The following is a 16023-nucleotide window of genomic DNA, read 5'->3' as shown; positions in this document are numbered from 1 at the left end:
GGTTATAAATAGTAGCCATATTGAATAATTAGAGAATAATGTTGTTATCTTATGGGAATGAGGTGTAATGAGAAGAAAGTAATTATGTTACTGGAAAAAAAAACATGAATTTAGTTTTAGAAAAAAGTCATAATATTACCGGAATAAAGTCTGAGTTTATTTACGGGTATGAATATTAAATTATAATTTTAATAAGGAAACAATTTGATATTTTGAGAAAAAGAAAAATTCAAAACAAAGGGATTTGTTCTGCTAATTGAACTCTATCAAACTCAACCCCCCCAAATCCAAATGAAAATAGCAGAGTGATGAGTGGAATTCACACCTCACGTCGTCAGCTCCCACTTTGTCAGTGGGCGCTGAGTGAATTCAAGGAGGACCTGTCTCGCCCCAGTTTCCGTCGCCTTGGGTGTGCTGTGGCCCAAAATGTGAAAAAGCTCAACTGCTTCTGGAAGTCTCCGTTCACTCACCACCGACATAGTAGTAGAAAGAGCTGTGGGAATATACAAGAAGAGTCCTCAATTCTTTATACCTTTCATTGTTATATATTTTACCGCATCCTCTGGGCAACACTTTGGAACATTAAATATCATCGCAGGAAAGGCCAACATTGATTCATCCATTTGGAAAATGTGCATACTACTTGTAATAGCTTATTACACAAGTTTATTTGGAATACTATAGATTGTTTATAAAGATGGGCGACAAGTCTCCGTTTCCTCTCACTGTGCAGAAATGAGGCGAAGATATCCTGGGTACAAACGATCTTGCACATTTGGAGTTAGAGACCTTGCTGTAGTGATCATGAGATGGAGCCACACAGTATCGAGGTTCTGTTGATTCATGCGCTTGACCAATCCCGATACAGCCTCAGCTGTCATTTTTTTTCCTTCCTGAAATATACACTTGAACAAACATCAGTGTGATATAGAAAAATGTATTGTGTAGACATTTAACTTTTTGGAAACAGTCTTATTGTCCATTTTTGTACACAGTCTATGCTTGACACTTAAATTCTGTATTCCCTTGCTTGTTTTGTCTTTCCTTTGAATAAAGGAATGCAAGCCAAAGCAGTGGAGACAAACCATAGAGAGGAGGGGGGACACTCTGTCCATCAAGGAAGTACGGGAAGATGACATTGGGAATTACACCTGTGAACTGCAGGTCGGGAATTTTGTGGTGCGGACGACTACGGAGCTCTCGGTCACAGGTAAAGAAATGTCCAACACTTCTTCAATGCTGCAAGTTGATCCACTGCAGAGTCGTCTCTGCTCGCTTTTGTCGAGGTGTTAATAATGTGGAATTCAGCGCTGGTGCTTTCTACAGATTGCTTGTTGGCTCCAGGTTGTTGTTGTTGATTACAAAAAAAAATTAGAAGCTTTTTCAACTGTCGCTGGGAGTTTGAGGCTGCTTTCATCGCTAAGTGGTGGAATTCACGACGAGTCTCTTCAGCCGTTTTTCTTAAGGCTGTTGAAACATTTAAGCCTGAACCTGAAGAGGGTGACAGATTGCTCTCCACTTACACTGTCACAGCCATGGTTGATATGGCAGTACAGGGAGCGCCCCAAATTTACAGCTTAATTATACACATTTCTTTTTGTTTTTTGGAGTTCACCTGATTAAATTAGTTCTCCTGAGTGATGTCATTACCCTACACGCTGATGCTGCCTGAAGCAGTGTATTATTGATTCTCTTCTGTGTGCCTATCCATGTGAGTACATGTAAAATATCTATCAAATAAGAACATAATAATGTAATATATCTTTTGAGGGTATTTCCAGATCGTTCACTTTTGGATCTGATTGGTCCAAAATCATGGTCATATAGTCAGAAAAGCACATAATATGTCCACCAATAATGAGGCTAGTGATTCAATCAAAAGCTTATATTGGTTAGAACATTATTACATTTTATAACAAATGGTCAAAAGAATTATTTTTTTTAAAGACACTTGTCATTTATGCTTGTAATACTTTAATTTACGGCTTACTTAGATCAACCAATCATCCATCATCATATTGACGTCATGATAGCGTGATAACTAACATTCATATTTTAATAGTCTTAGTTCAACTTAAATAAATGTTACTGCTCAATATTTTGAGTTTCTTTTGAAGGATTTGTTTACCAAGCTCTAAACAAAATGAATTTAAAGAGAGGACAATAAAATGACAAGGTCAAGTCATGCTGTCAGATTTAAACGGCTCCTAGATCACAGATCTGCTCCTTTATTAAAAGGTTCTGGTAAAAGCAGAGATCACATTTGAGTAAATATATTCCTTCCTCCATTGTTTCACCGCAGCAGCCTCTCCCCTCTCTGATTAATTTGCTCGAGCCCACCTTATCTGAGATGGCTCGTGTCTGCAAACCGTCGAACCAAACACAGCATGACAGCGTCTGAAAGAGAACAGAGAGAAGTGAAGAGGTTTCAAGTGGACGGAGGCGCTGCTACATCTCAGTGCAGCTGCCGACGCGTTTCGTTCTGTGGGTGTGAGGGTTAGACAAAGTGTTGCCTGTTAACTGCTGCCTGATTACACTTTATAGTCCCTTAAAGAGAGACTATGACTGACTCCAGAAGGCCGAGTTAAGTCATACATCATTTTCTCACCATCCTCAAAATGTCTAAAAATGTCAGCGAGGGGGGAATAGTCGTAATCTCTATCTACTTCGGAGGCATTCTGCATTTCAAAACATCGGGCCAAAGATGATTGATGGTTGGTCCGTGACAGCAACAAAAAACTGAAATACACTCTTCCACCTGTGACTCAGGGAGTTCTTGCTGATACCCAGTCGAGCTTTAGGTGTGTGTCTCTTTTTTTTTTTTTTAGCTTTTTTGAAAGACTAACAACCTGTCTGGTGAATATGGCTGTTTATATTGAGTCTTTGTTTGAGAAGTATATTGATTCTTAGGTCTGATTTCATAGCAGTAGTAGTAACGTGCAGAACCTAGCTGCATCATTTAGGATGCAAACCCAGAACTGAGTTTCACTATTAGTTGCAATATGCAATTTTTCCTTGAGGCATTAAAGTGTAACACAAGTCTCTATTGTTCTTTTTGAACACGCAGAGCGTTTATCTCAAAAAAGTGATGCCGGTGTTCTTTCTGAGTTTTGTCTTAGCTGCTTTCCTTTAAGGCATAGTTTTGGATTTAAGAAGTTTGGAATTTTTAAGCATGTCTATTTTTTTTCTTTGGTGCATTCTCATGCCAACTATCCAGGTCCTTTGATCCATCTTCTTTTTGTGTCTGCTGTCACTGCCTCTCACACATGGAACACATCTCATCCTTTAAGGGAGTCTGCTTTATGAAAGCACTTGTGTACATAGTCTTTGTCAAACCTTTCATGAACAGTGTTGAATCACTCTTCAGTCCAGTTTCATGTTTGTATTCTGATTGTGATTCCTTTATTTATTCTATGATTCATTCCACTCTACTTTTGCAAGACATTAAAGTTGTTGTTTTTTTCTTTAATTTTCATAATTATTCATGATAACAAACAGTCCAGGGTTCAGTTGTTCAGGGAATTACCCACTATTTATCCCCATTATACAGACCAGTAAAGAGAAGTGGGAAATCGAAGAAGAACATCACAAAGGAAAAACAAACCTTATGAGAAGTTAAAGCTCCGAGCAGGTGATTGCTCCACTGTGTCCTTATTTTTCTATAATCTTGTTTCATCTTTCAAATGTCCCTTACATATTTCTGCTCTGTTAATTCCATCCCCCCTTCTCTTGTACACCTTTCATTTCAAGCTACTGACTCCAGGCCTCTCTCACCGGCCTCCTTCTCCCAAATCTAACGAGGGCCCGTAAAAGGTGGCAGGTTGTTGGTGACATGTTGACATCACGTCTGCTCGACCAATCACAATTTGCAGGCATCGTCTTAACAAAGCTGAAGGTTGAATTTAGTCTTTGCCTGCTTTGCTTCAGTGGGAAAAAAGCAGTTTTCGGCGAAGAAGGCGGAGAACAGTGAAAACTGAAGCAGAACCTTTGATAATAGCTGCTCATTATGTTCCATTTCATTATATCCCTGCTGAGGAGCAGGCCTTTAAATATTCCATTTATAGATCTGTAGTTCAGACCTGACCTTTCAGCCTGTATGATTTGTTTTCTTATCTTTATTTTCTAAGTATACATGAGGCTTTATATAATATTATTATCAACCTCCCACAGATAATTCAAATTCATCATCAAATGCCTTGTCACTCCCCTCTTTATCAACAGCCTACAGGGCCTCTCAAAGCAGTGCAACGGGACAAAAGGTCAGATTCCATTTGATTATAATGTGCACTGCTAAAATCATAATGAGCTCCCTTGCTGGGTGATCGGAAGCAACGTTCAGATTAAATGAATTTTTGGGTTTTATGACTTCTTTGTAAGGTGCAGCGTTTGATGTCTTACATTAAGCACCACAGAATACAGCACGGCTGATGAAATAGATATACAGGGGAGCAGTAACTTTGCTGCGTAAAATAGACTGTCAGTGAAGCTAATGAGCTGGGACTGATGATGTTAACCTGCTTTTCTTATTCTGAACCAGCACGCAATGAGGTGTGTTTGGTTGATAAAGGGACGGGGCATGATTTGCAGTGCAAACACATAAATAACCAAAATGCCTGAGAGTGTTTTGAAACAGTCAGGAAAACATCCCATTGCATAAAATGCCTCTGCTTTCCCTTTCAAACTGAAATTTAGGCCCTAGAATCATTATGAATAGATCTGATAGTGTGGCAGCTTTATGGCGTAAAGCGATTCTCATTGCAACACAGTCTAGCACATTCCAAACCAATTTGTCTTGAGTGAACGATGGTTTCCTGCGAGATAGCACCATGCTATTTCAGTGTCTTGCTTAGCCAACTATTGGATATTATTGCACAGTGACTGGTTGGAAATGAAAGGAGCTCTTTTGCCTTCTCAGCTCAACTGCTGCTCCAGAATGTTGAGAAGACGTCCCCTCGATACATGTTTTCTGTTCTGCATTTGTAAGATAGAGGCGATTTTCTGCAAGCGTAAAAGTGCAAGTTTAGTACATGATTGTTTGTGGCTCTGTGGTAATGCAGCCTCCATTACAACTTGCTTGTCAGGTCTGCATCGAAAAGCTCCAGATGTAAATGTCATTGAGGACGATAAAACAATCTCCGTCATCTCTATCATTATATCAAGTTGTCATCTTCATCATCTGATTATTGAGCTTTTTATTGAAAGTGTCCCACATTGGAATTGCTTGCAAATATGAATAGTTCTGATTTATTTCACATTTTCACCCAGAATCCCAGTTGATGATGGCAATGACGATGTTTTTTTGTGTCTGTGTCTGCCACTTCTTATCTTGTCTCTAAAAGCTTATTTTTCATTTTCCCAATTTTGTAAAGCAGAGTTGGGTACCTTAGAAGTAATTGTAATGTTATTATTATTATAGTTGTAGTAGTAGAAGTAGTAGTGATGGCCTACATACTTCTTTTACACTTTTAAGTCTTATTTATGTTGCCTTTACGTATGAAAAGAGAAATGTCCACTTTGAAGGATTTTAAGAGTTTCTGATGACAACAGCGTAAACAGCGGCGGTCCAACGTACCAACTCCCAGAGTCCCCTCCTGAAACTGTGGTAATTTGCCAGCATCATGATTTATCCAAAAACTCTTCTCATACTTCTTTGTATTCCACCTTTCTATTTTCACATGTACAAAAAAACACCCTGATGAGACAAGAAATCATTATGTACTAACACAACCAGTAGTGCCTCCGGTACACGGACACCAGAGCCTGCAGGATAAACTTTTGTTTGTTGTCCTCTCAATATTGGAATCATTGTTTTTTTTTATCATCCTGACCCGGCACATCTCGGATGTCATCACCTATAATATATGCGATCCTGTCACCATGATGAATGCTACTACAGCTTAAACATATAGATTTTTGTTATACTTCAGTCCGCTCTATTGTTCTCTGGGAGCGGCTAAATCACTTCAGTTTTGCTGAGTAATGTGACATTTGTTTTGGCGGCCGTGGCACGCTAGTTTCAGAGTGAGTTTGAGCAACTTCAAACATCTATTTGGTTTTCAATCATTTACACTGTGAGCTCATTTAGCAAACATTAACATGTTAACAGGGCCTTTATGTTCCTGCTAATACTCATAAACTATTTACTTCTTTGGCTTATATGACACCACGGCCGCTCTATTCTGCAGAGTATATCTCCTGCCAGCAACATTTGGTGGCCATTACCAGTTTCCTCTATCATCTCAGAGTTGAGTCATTAGCATATGAAGGAGGTTGGAATATAATTGCTCCTTTAATTGATGGAAGATAATTAATCTGGCCAAGGTGCTGGAGGGGAAGAGAGGAGATGCACTGAGCGGATTCAGAAAATAATCCTTTTTCTTTGCGAATTTGATGCACAGTGAACTCAGCGGGTGCCTGATGAGGTTTATTAATTTCTGCATCTCTTTTTATGTCGTTACCTTTGATACTTTGTCAGTTTATTAGAGAACAAACTTATGAATAAAAATGAAGTCTGTCATTATTCAGCGAGTCTGCGGTGATTTGAATTCATTGTCTCCAGCTGTTTCCACTTTTTGAATCTTCAAGACTGAGAGTTATTTATTACAGCTTGGCATTTCGTTGACTCTGTAAACTTTAATGTCTGTTTTTTCTTTTGTCTTTTCTCGAATACTTTCTTCCATTAAGGAGGTTATGTTTTCACCTCTGTCTCTGCTTGTTTGTTTGGTGGTTGTTTTTTAAGCAAGTTTACACAAAAACTACAGAAAGGATTTCCATGAAACTGGGAGGGAAGAACATTTCAATTTTAGTGCGGATATAAGATTTTGTTTCTTTAACTTTGTGAGATGGGGTGTTTTTGACATTTTAACCCTTTTTTCTAGGAAATATTTAATCGACTTGTTGGGAAACAAAATCTGGCACATGTATGAGAGGGATATCCATGAGTGTGTGAAATTTGGTGCAGCTTGAACATAGGGGGACTGTCGGCAGAGGTATGACTGTGTGCCACTCTAGTTGCGGAAGTCTCCTTTAAGAAACAAACAGCGATTGGTTTGTTTTCTGGTTCTATGTCATAACCTTGCCGTGGCGTTCTGATCGTCACACCCTGACGATGCTCAGAAGCAGTGGAAATGAATTTTGTGCTGTTCCCATCGCAGTGGAAATTCAGTGGATTAATTAAGATTGTCACTCAAACATGTGTCGGCTTGATTCTTTTTTAACCTTCTGGCTTTACCACGGGCAGATCAGGCCAGTATTTCTTCGGAGGATACTGTACATGCAATATTAAGAAAAAGTGAAGAGGAGGCATTGACGTATTCAGTGAGATGACACATCCTGCTATAGGATGCCTGGCTGCCAAACTGTAAAGCTCTACTATAGCATATTGAATGTCCGAGATGGCTGCACCCCCAGGCATTTATTTCAGGCTTAACAAGACCAGGCTCCTCTCTGAAGGAATGGGGAGAGAGCCATGAGAGCCCCTTCAGTGGTCACTAGGAAATGAAAAAAACTGCATGGATGCATTCACCAGTTAAATCTGATAAAATTGCCTTAAAAGTTTGACGACTTTGCTCCACAAAATGTTTAAAAACTTTTTTTTTCTCAGACTACACTTATTTCCTGAGTGTTTTCTTATTACCTGTATATGTGTATTTGTTTGTATTTTTATGTTTCCTCGAAAATTTGATAATTGCATCAGTCCATGATTTCCAGTCCTTTTTGTCTTTTGCAGGCTCTTCACAGGAGAGTTTTACTTTCTTTTGTCTCTATTTTATAATGTCCCTGAGACATTTTACCATTGTGGATAATGGAGCTGTTCTAACTTGTCAGCATTGAAATTGGAACACTAGGGGTTATGTTTTCGACCAACATCCTTTTTTTCCTCCATTTGGTTGCAGGTGACATGCAGAGTTTTTAGAGCTAAAACTATTTCCTGCTGGGTCTGAGGTCGATGTTTATAGAAAAGAGTAAATGTGCACATTGTAAAGGCAAAGACACTCCACACAGCAATTTCCATGTGATGCATTGTTAATGTACAAATTTGGATTATATCAGCCTCAGATTAAACAACAATTATTATGTGAGTATTCTAACATCATGCCACTTAAAGACAATGGATTAAATGGACAGGGTTGTACAACAGGAGTTAAATTAAATGGTGTGTGCTGTTATGAAACGCACTTAGAGGTGAATGAGGAGCCCTCAAATCATGATGGATGGAGTTTCATCACTTGGAATGAGTTTTCACTGCTTATTTTCCTGAATAAATTACTAGTTGACAGTCTCTTGACATTATGAGGAGGACATCTCATTAAAATACACAAAATCATCCTGATAAAGAAAAACAAAATGCCAAGGCAAAAAGAAGAGGTGTAGCATTTTAAGATTCATTATACCACCTTTTTATCGCCTATTTATTTCTGGCTCACGCTCATATTGCCATTTGTCACATCCCACCTCTGCCATACACTCAGACCCAGGTTCAGACCAAATATCAATCAGAGGTGGCAGAACCCGAGGCTTTGCTTCACCGCCAATAATGAAAAGTCTCAAGTTTAACTTTTTCCTCTTCTAACATTTCAATTAGCGCTCTCTAAATGTAATATTTTATTCTATGTTGTATTACACATTTTTATTAATCCAGCAGATTGCATCCGTCCTGGTGTGCGCTGGAACTTTATCTTTATCTTTTTAATTAAAGCAACACATTTTAATTGAACGACTACTTTTGTCCATTTAGAAACACAACCACAACCTAACAATATATGTAAACATTTAACTAATGCAGATTATTTCTTTGACCTTTTATGCAGCCATTCAGAACGTTCAAAGGTTTTTATCTGACCATTTAGTTTGATAGTTATTGAACAAAGGATAAATAAATTGATAAAGAAAAGCATTTATTTATAGTTTTATATTTTTGCTTTCTTATCAGTAGTGTTATCTTTAATTCCTCTGGTAATTGACTAATTGATTAATTAACTACTCTTTAGTTACACATGTCAGTGCTGTAGTTCACTGCTGTGTCCAGCTGTTTGCCATAACACACAATGCCCCCTGCTCCCCTGTGGTTCAGCTCGTTGTTTGTTATGCGTTCCCCTCCCATCACTACCCAACCCGGCGCTCTGATCAATCCAGCAGCATTGTGTGTACTCTGTGGTGCGCACTCAGCATCCCTGTGGGCTTCCACCTGCTGGCTCCATCAAAGCAGTGGCACACAGGAGATGTGATTGCGGAGGTTACAGCAGGGGAGGAAGTGGGCGAGAAAATATCTGAGCCTGAAGTATGTGGGGAGCGTGGTGTCCTCAGACTGTAGTGCATCAGCACAGGCTGTAATTTCACTGAAATGTGCTGTCAAGCATGACTTTCAGGCAAAGAGACGTTCCAACGCTACGATTTAACAGTGAGTCCCTGAAAACATTCATAGACATCACAGCTATGGGAAATCTGTCCCTTTATATTTGTATCCCTCTATAGCTTCACGCCATCTGCAGTGTTTGCATTGTTTGCCTACGCGAAACGGTGACAGATAATTGGCAGGGAGTTTGCGGTGCATTTTTTTTTTTTGCTTGGCAGATATCAGCCCCATGAACAAATTGGCGATAAAGGGCTCCAGGAATGAGTTTGACTTGGCCGCCGCTTCACAAGGTGAGATGACTTTGATCACTGTCCCTTTGTTGATGAGGTGGCACTTCCTGGGCACAAATGCTGTTTTAGGCAAACAAAGGACAGTCTCCCTTAGCGTTTTGTCACAAGATTTAGAACATGTGGTTTAGGCGAGGGTGGAGTGGAGGGTTTACTGTATGTTAAATACTCAGTGTAGGGACTGTATAGATGTACACGTTCAGTTTTTACACCTTTCACAGTGAATGGGATGATTCGCAATGGAATTGGATTCTCATATACATAAGAAATAGCACAATAAGACGTTTGAGGCTTTAGTCGATGAGTAATTAACAGTGAAGACTGCATAATCATGCTAATAATTCATGGGCCACATTATTTTCATTCACTTAGAGTTTTGACGATAGTGGCATCGCTGTTGCGAACTTTAGAAGCAGTCCATTTTCCTTTTTGAATGTGACCCATTATGCTCATAAATTATATTGGCAATCCGTATTGCCGTACATGTATTTGCACACTAAGTCTGTATTTTGAAAATTGTCATACATTTCAAGTTTTATATTTACATTCCGACTCAGAGCGTCGTCATTCATAATGGTATTTGAGAAGTGAATACATCACGTCTTACAGCACAAAGCTTGGTTATGTTAAACAATGTGAAGAGCAGTGATGTGGAATATAAAGACTTTTTCACTGGGATTTTTCAGACTGAGGTTTATTTGATGACAGATTATAAAACCTTAAATGGAAAATATCTTTGTAGTTAATTTCTCGAATTTAGTAACACAGTTACAACTACAGACTACAGGAGTCAATTGCGTCAATCACCTAAAATGAAGGTGTCACAAATCCATCCTGAGCTACATGACCTATTCTCCTGGACATATGCATGTTATTATATGTTATGTTGTTTTTCCTTCCATTGACTTTCACAATGTTAAACAGTATTACTGACTTGGTGATTGATTTTAAGTCCTGTTGAGGCTTCAATAATTAGACTAATAACTTGGTTTATATTTGTCCTTAGTTCATCATAGTGATAATGTGCACAATAGTACATAATAATAATCATCGCTCAGAATGTGTCACAGGTTCAGCAACTGTAAACTAATACAGATAGTTGTGAAGTTACTTATACTGGCCATAGAGAAGTATGACCCACTGAACTATTCTGGCCTGTTCCATCTATTAGAGCTTTTCTATTATACCGATTTTTTACATGGAACATTAATTATTAACGAAGGCGGTATTGTAAAAGTTTAAATAAATGATTCGGTTGCCTCATCATGTTGGGTTCTGTTTTACTCTGGCACCTAGTTGGCAAGTGGAGCAGCGACAGCACCATCATGTATGATTAACACAGGCATTCAAAACTTATTGGACAAATCATTTCAGTGCCTTTCATCGTACTATCCTGTCTGTTTAATTTGTACTCCACATTTGCCAACTCTTTTGCTTGTCGTTTCCATGAGCCACTTTAATGGGCAAGATCCCATGATCCTCCATTGTCCGTGTCCCCATAACTTATCGTTTGTGCTCCTCTTTTATGTACGCGTGACTAAACCAGCTCGTTTTTTGAAACCTGAGCCGAGAACTGCTTTTGAGCGAGTATTTACAGGGACCACTTTGCCTGAGAGGCGAGGTCTTGGTGGAGCAGGTGAAACCAAGCAACAGATGTGATGCGGGTTTGAACAGATGGTGCAAAAATGCAAAAAAAAAGGTCAGGTGGTCCGGTGCCTGAGTTGCTGCTGCAGCACATTGACTTGGCTCTTTTAAAGGAGGAGGACTGAATCCTGACAATCATCCCCCTGCATGAACGTGGGATAAAGAGCTTAGAGGCCTTAATTACTATCAGTGGGCAGCCATTTGATTTGAACCTCTTGAATTGACAGGTAAAATTATGCTTTTGATGCATAGTCCTTTATCTGACTTAACTGCAGAATATATTCATGTCAAATCCTGCAACCCAAGTAAAAACCATTCTTAAAAAAAGTCTCTCAACTTCTCCCCTATTTGAAATTTTTCACCTACAAAGACGTTCACTCATATTCCAGCTCATTTCAGATTTGCAAACCGCACATCACCTTTCGCAGGTCGGCCGCTGTCACACAATCCTGTCAGATACTGTATCTATCAATTAGCAAACTGTGCTTACAAATGCTGCTCCTCTGACACACCGTACATCTGGGATTGCTAATTAAGATGACGTGTTACATAATTAATGTCGCTCTACTAATTTGCGCTCACTTAGTGCCTCGGCTTCGAGATGAGAAAATCAGCGCTAAACTAGTGTTAATGCGATTCCACACCATGCTGGTGCAGAGCAAGAGATCAGAGTAAGAGATATGGAGAATCAACATGAAGAATTTCGAGAAAAAACTAATTTTTTACACTTAAATAACTTGATTTTTTAAAATCAAATAGTGGTTTAACTGACTTTAAGCACCAAGACCTGAGTTTTAGTGACTTAAGATTCATGGCTCCCTTCAAGGCCACGAGTTTGCAGAAATGCCCCATCAAGGACACTTCAGACGTGTCAATCGGCTGATTCCAAGAGATAAGACGGTGGGAAGACATGGAGGATGGGACTCTTGCATAATTTACTGTGAGCAAAAATCAATTTTTTTCTGGCATAAATTACTGCGGTGTTAATTAGTTGCAGATTGGGCATTTTACAAAAGGTGCATTCTAAATCACTTCAGGGAAAGATTCACTGCACCGAGACGAGTCTGAATTGTTCTGCCGGCGATCATTTTTAACATGATGTGTTTGCAGAAAATTAAGCTTGTTTCTTTATTTGGAATTTGATTGAAATCGTCTCTGAATACAGAATTTAAATAAAGGGATATTAATATTGTCAGTTGTATTGCAATTGGAAAGCACAGCCTCATGCCTCTTACGTCCTCATCCTTGCTCTTTCACACACTGACACACACACACACACATGCAACCTCGGTCAGGGAGATTGCTTACCAGCGCTTAGTTCAGTGGCGATGCCCAGTTGGGCCTTGAAGTAATGGAAATTGATTGCACCGCTCCCAGGCTACACTGTCATGACAAGTTATTTTAATGGCACTAAAGCGGGCTTATGGTGAAGTTTAAATGGAGGAGGGCGGGGGCAGAACAGTGACTCGGGGCGTATTTGCAGCATTGCAAGGCTTTTTATTTATTTATGAGATGGCAGAAGTTTTCTCAAGGGACAAAAAAGAAATATATAAACATGGCAAGTTTGAGATTGAGGAGGAAAAAGTGTGGGGCTGGATGTGTGATGGGGGTGAGGGTTCACAGCCATTTCCTTTCCAGCTCAAGAGTCATCACCTCAGAAGTGGTGGAAGTGAGCGCCAAAAATATGATTAAAGAATGATTCATGCTGTTGGACTGGACATTTAGGTGTCAGCTCTATGAAGGTTCAGCGCAGTACATACAAGCCATATACTGCATTATCCAATTTATCCCAGGAGCAATGTGTCAAGCAGGGCAGACGGAAACTTTCTGCTGAGATGAAATCTGTTGTTTATTGGTCTCGCTCAGGTAATGGTTGCAACATAAGAGCTGCAGCAGAGGGAACGCTCCAGCATCTCTTTGTGCCTCTGGTTTTTGTTCTTGTCTCCTTGATTTGGAAATAAATACACTAATACAGACAAGAAAGGATGAAACATGTTGCTGCCTTTTCTTCAGTGATATGTGAGATTATTTCCTGTCAACATGTCGGTTTTGTTGGTTTCCTCCACCAAGTTTGATATTTTAATTGCAGGATTATGCAGAAACGACACAACCAAATCCCATGACATTTTGTGGCGGTAAAGTTTGGTGGGGCATGACCCAAGGAAGAACCAGCTTTACAATAAAAATCTGAATCTAGATAATTTAATTGTGGCTTCGTAAGGGGACTGATGGGCATCATTCTAGTTTCTCATCCTTCCACTGTGTTTAGTTGCTGTATATTAAACGGAAAGATTTATATCATAAGCCAAAGACATACAGGACTTAGTGATGGCTACTTAAGTGGCTCTTGACACCATCACTTCCTCATTTTTATTAAAGTTTAATGACATTTTGAGCCGTAGCATTTGAGATCGGAGGGTCTATATAATAAATGACTGTGGCTCAAGCCTGAGCACTTGAGCATTAATGTGTTTCCCTCATGTTTTCTCCTCATGCAAATGAAAACTAACCGTGTCCGGCTTAATCAAAAGGTGTCTGCACTCCCTGACAGTGAAAGCAGTCAATTAAAATCTAGCCCCTGCGCTGATACGGCCGTGGCTGCCCACCACACCTTATCATTACCTCATATGTGGGTTGGAGCAAATCCACGGGAGATGTATTGATCGTAACAGTGAAAACTGATTCTGTGCTTTGGCTGGAAGGATGTTTAGTTGGGTCTTAGAGCAAAATCACAAACACGCACACCTCCCCACTGCTCGTGTCGGTGTCACCCTACACTGTGCGCAGTAGTAAGCCTCGTCACACAAGTCAGCAGAGCCAAGACCCCCGTCACATATTGCTTGATCATCTGGACGAGTCCGGAAATTAACTTTGATCGGAAAGTCTGTGGGCGAGCGGCTCAGGTCCGCAAGGGGGGAAAGAGACACAAGACTGGTCAGCTGTGTCTGTGGGTGTGTTTGCCACATGCAGAGATATGAAAGTGAGCATGAGCAGAGCAGTGTGTGTGTGTTTGAGAGAAAGAAAGAGAGAAAATGCTTAGTTCATATTCAGCTCACATGGGGCTCACATTTAATACATCTCAGTCCTCCCTATGACAGATCTGGAGCATGTCTTAATTAGATTGTAATTTCAATGAACTATCTCTTACAATACATACAGGGGCAGACATAACATTAGCCCTAAGTGCTCGTGCTGTTCTGTGTTTTTGCATGTTGTACACACATGATGGACTGGCATTCACACAATTATGATGACCCACAGTGGAACCCGACGGCCGCTGACAAACTTGTATGAGCCACTGTCATGTCCCCAAGCTTTCATGCTTCATGCTTGGGGTCATGCTCAGTCACTGCTGGATGTTTAAAGGGCCAGTTAGTTGCAAACCTGTTTTCCATAAGAGCTATAAGCAGCTTTAATGGCTGTTTTGTGCAAGTTTGGGCAGAATTTGTTGAGGCAAAAAATTATACAAGAGGAAAATTTTAAATAGTAAAGAAAATTGCTCAATATAATAATTTCATCGAAATAAAAAGCATTGTTTGTTATAAAAGTATGAAATCTTCATCGTCAATTCATTTATAGGTATTTTCAAATTCCTAAAAACGCAATCTATAACTATAGATTATAAACCCTTACATTTATGACTGGATAAGTAGAAGAAGATGGAAACAACACAAACAAGTAGAAATCAGAAAACAGTGTGAATCTATGATGATCTTACAACGAGAAAATACCTTGTGAGATTTTCCCTGTGGGAAAAGTCTTTATATAAAATAAATGTCACAAAAACAAGGGCAGATATGATTATTTTGAGTAAAACATGTATTTTCTTGTCCCCCTAACATAAATGCAGTGGTGCTCTGTACTAATTACCCTGCAGGGGTTGCTGTATAAATCTCCTGGGCAACCTGCTTGCATGTGCTTGTATGCTTTCATCTTACAAAGACAAATATAGACATATATAGATATTCTGCTGATATATATGGATAATCCCTAGGGTATATATGCTTTTACTTACATTCCACTGTGTGGCATTGTTAGTCTTGTTTTTAAAATCAGCTTGTGTCGGCAAATACATAATATGTTTATTTATATTAAAACCATTATTGCAGTGCATTGTTTCCTCTGCTGCACCTCTATACTACTGTAATCCACCACGATTTTGTAATCCTTACATAAAATCTGACTTTGACTTTGACCTTTATGACTTGAAGCAGCCATTTCACATTTTACTGTCTGATATTGTGAAGTCTGTAAGTAGTGCAGAGCTATCAAACAAATCGTTTTGTTTTTTATATAAAAGAAGAAAAAAAAAACTCGTCGTCCTTCAGTTTTCACTCGAAATGCTGCGTCAGATAGACACAGCCCGACAAGGATCTTATTCAGAGAAACATTTCAGACTGTGTTTCCAAGTGAGGAGGACGGTGGAGGTTTTTGTCAAATCTCTTTCCATCCTTAATGATTTTTTCTTCTAATCTTGAGAACTAAATGAAACAAAAGTGCAGATAGTTCCCAGTCATCCACTGGTCTGACTGCACATCTTGGTGGAATAACAATGTAGAAGTGTGAATAAAAGATATCAGAAAAAGGCTGCCTTGTAATGAGTTACACTCTCATTTTGCAGGAGCCGTGTCTCAGTTTCCAGAGGCTTAAATCTTGCATGAATGTCTCTCCCTCTTCCCCTCGTCTATGTATAGCCCATCTCCCCAGGATCATCCTTGTTTATGGAAGGAGCAGGCT

General features: G+C 39.4%; 1 protein-coding gene across 1 annotated transcript in view; it reads left to right on the top strand.

The window, feature by feature from the left end:
• LOC109638873 (interleukin-1 receptor accessory protein-like 1) overlaps positions 1-16023 on the top strand; it is a 251122-nt gene that overhangs the window by 132629 nt on the left and 102470 nt on the right. The window contains exon 6 of the mRNA XM_069521306.1: positions 1057-1210. Coding sequence (XP_069377407.1) covers positions 1057-1210 — 154 coding nt within the window. The remainder of the gene's footprint in view (positions 1-1056; positions 1211-16023) is intronic.

This window comes from Paralichthys olivaceus, chromosome 24 (genome assembly GCF_024713975.1).
Source record: "Paralichthys olivaceus isolate ysfri-2021 chromosome 24, ASM2471397v2, whole genome shotgun sequence".
NCBI classification, from domain to species: Eukaryota; Metazoa; Chordata; class Actinopteri; order Pleuronectiformes; family Paralichthyidae; genus Paralichthys; species Paralichthys olivaceus.
The sequence above is the reverse complement of the archived record's forward strand: the minus strand, read 5'-3'. Positions and strand labels throughout refer to the sequence as shown.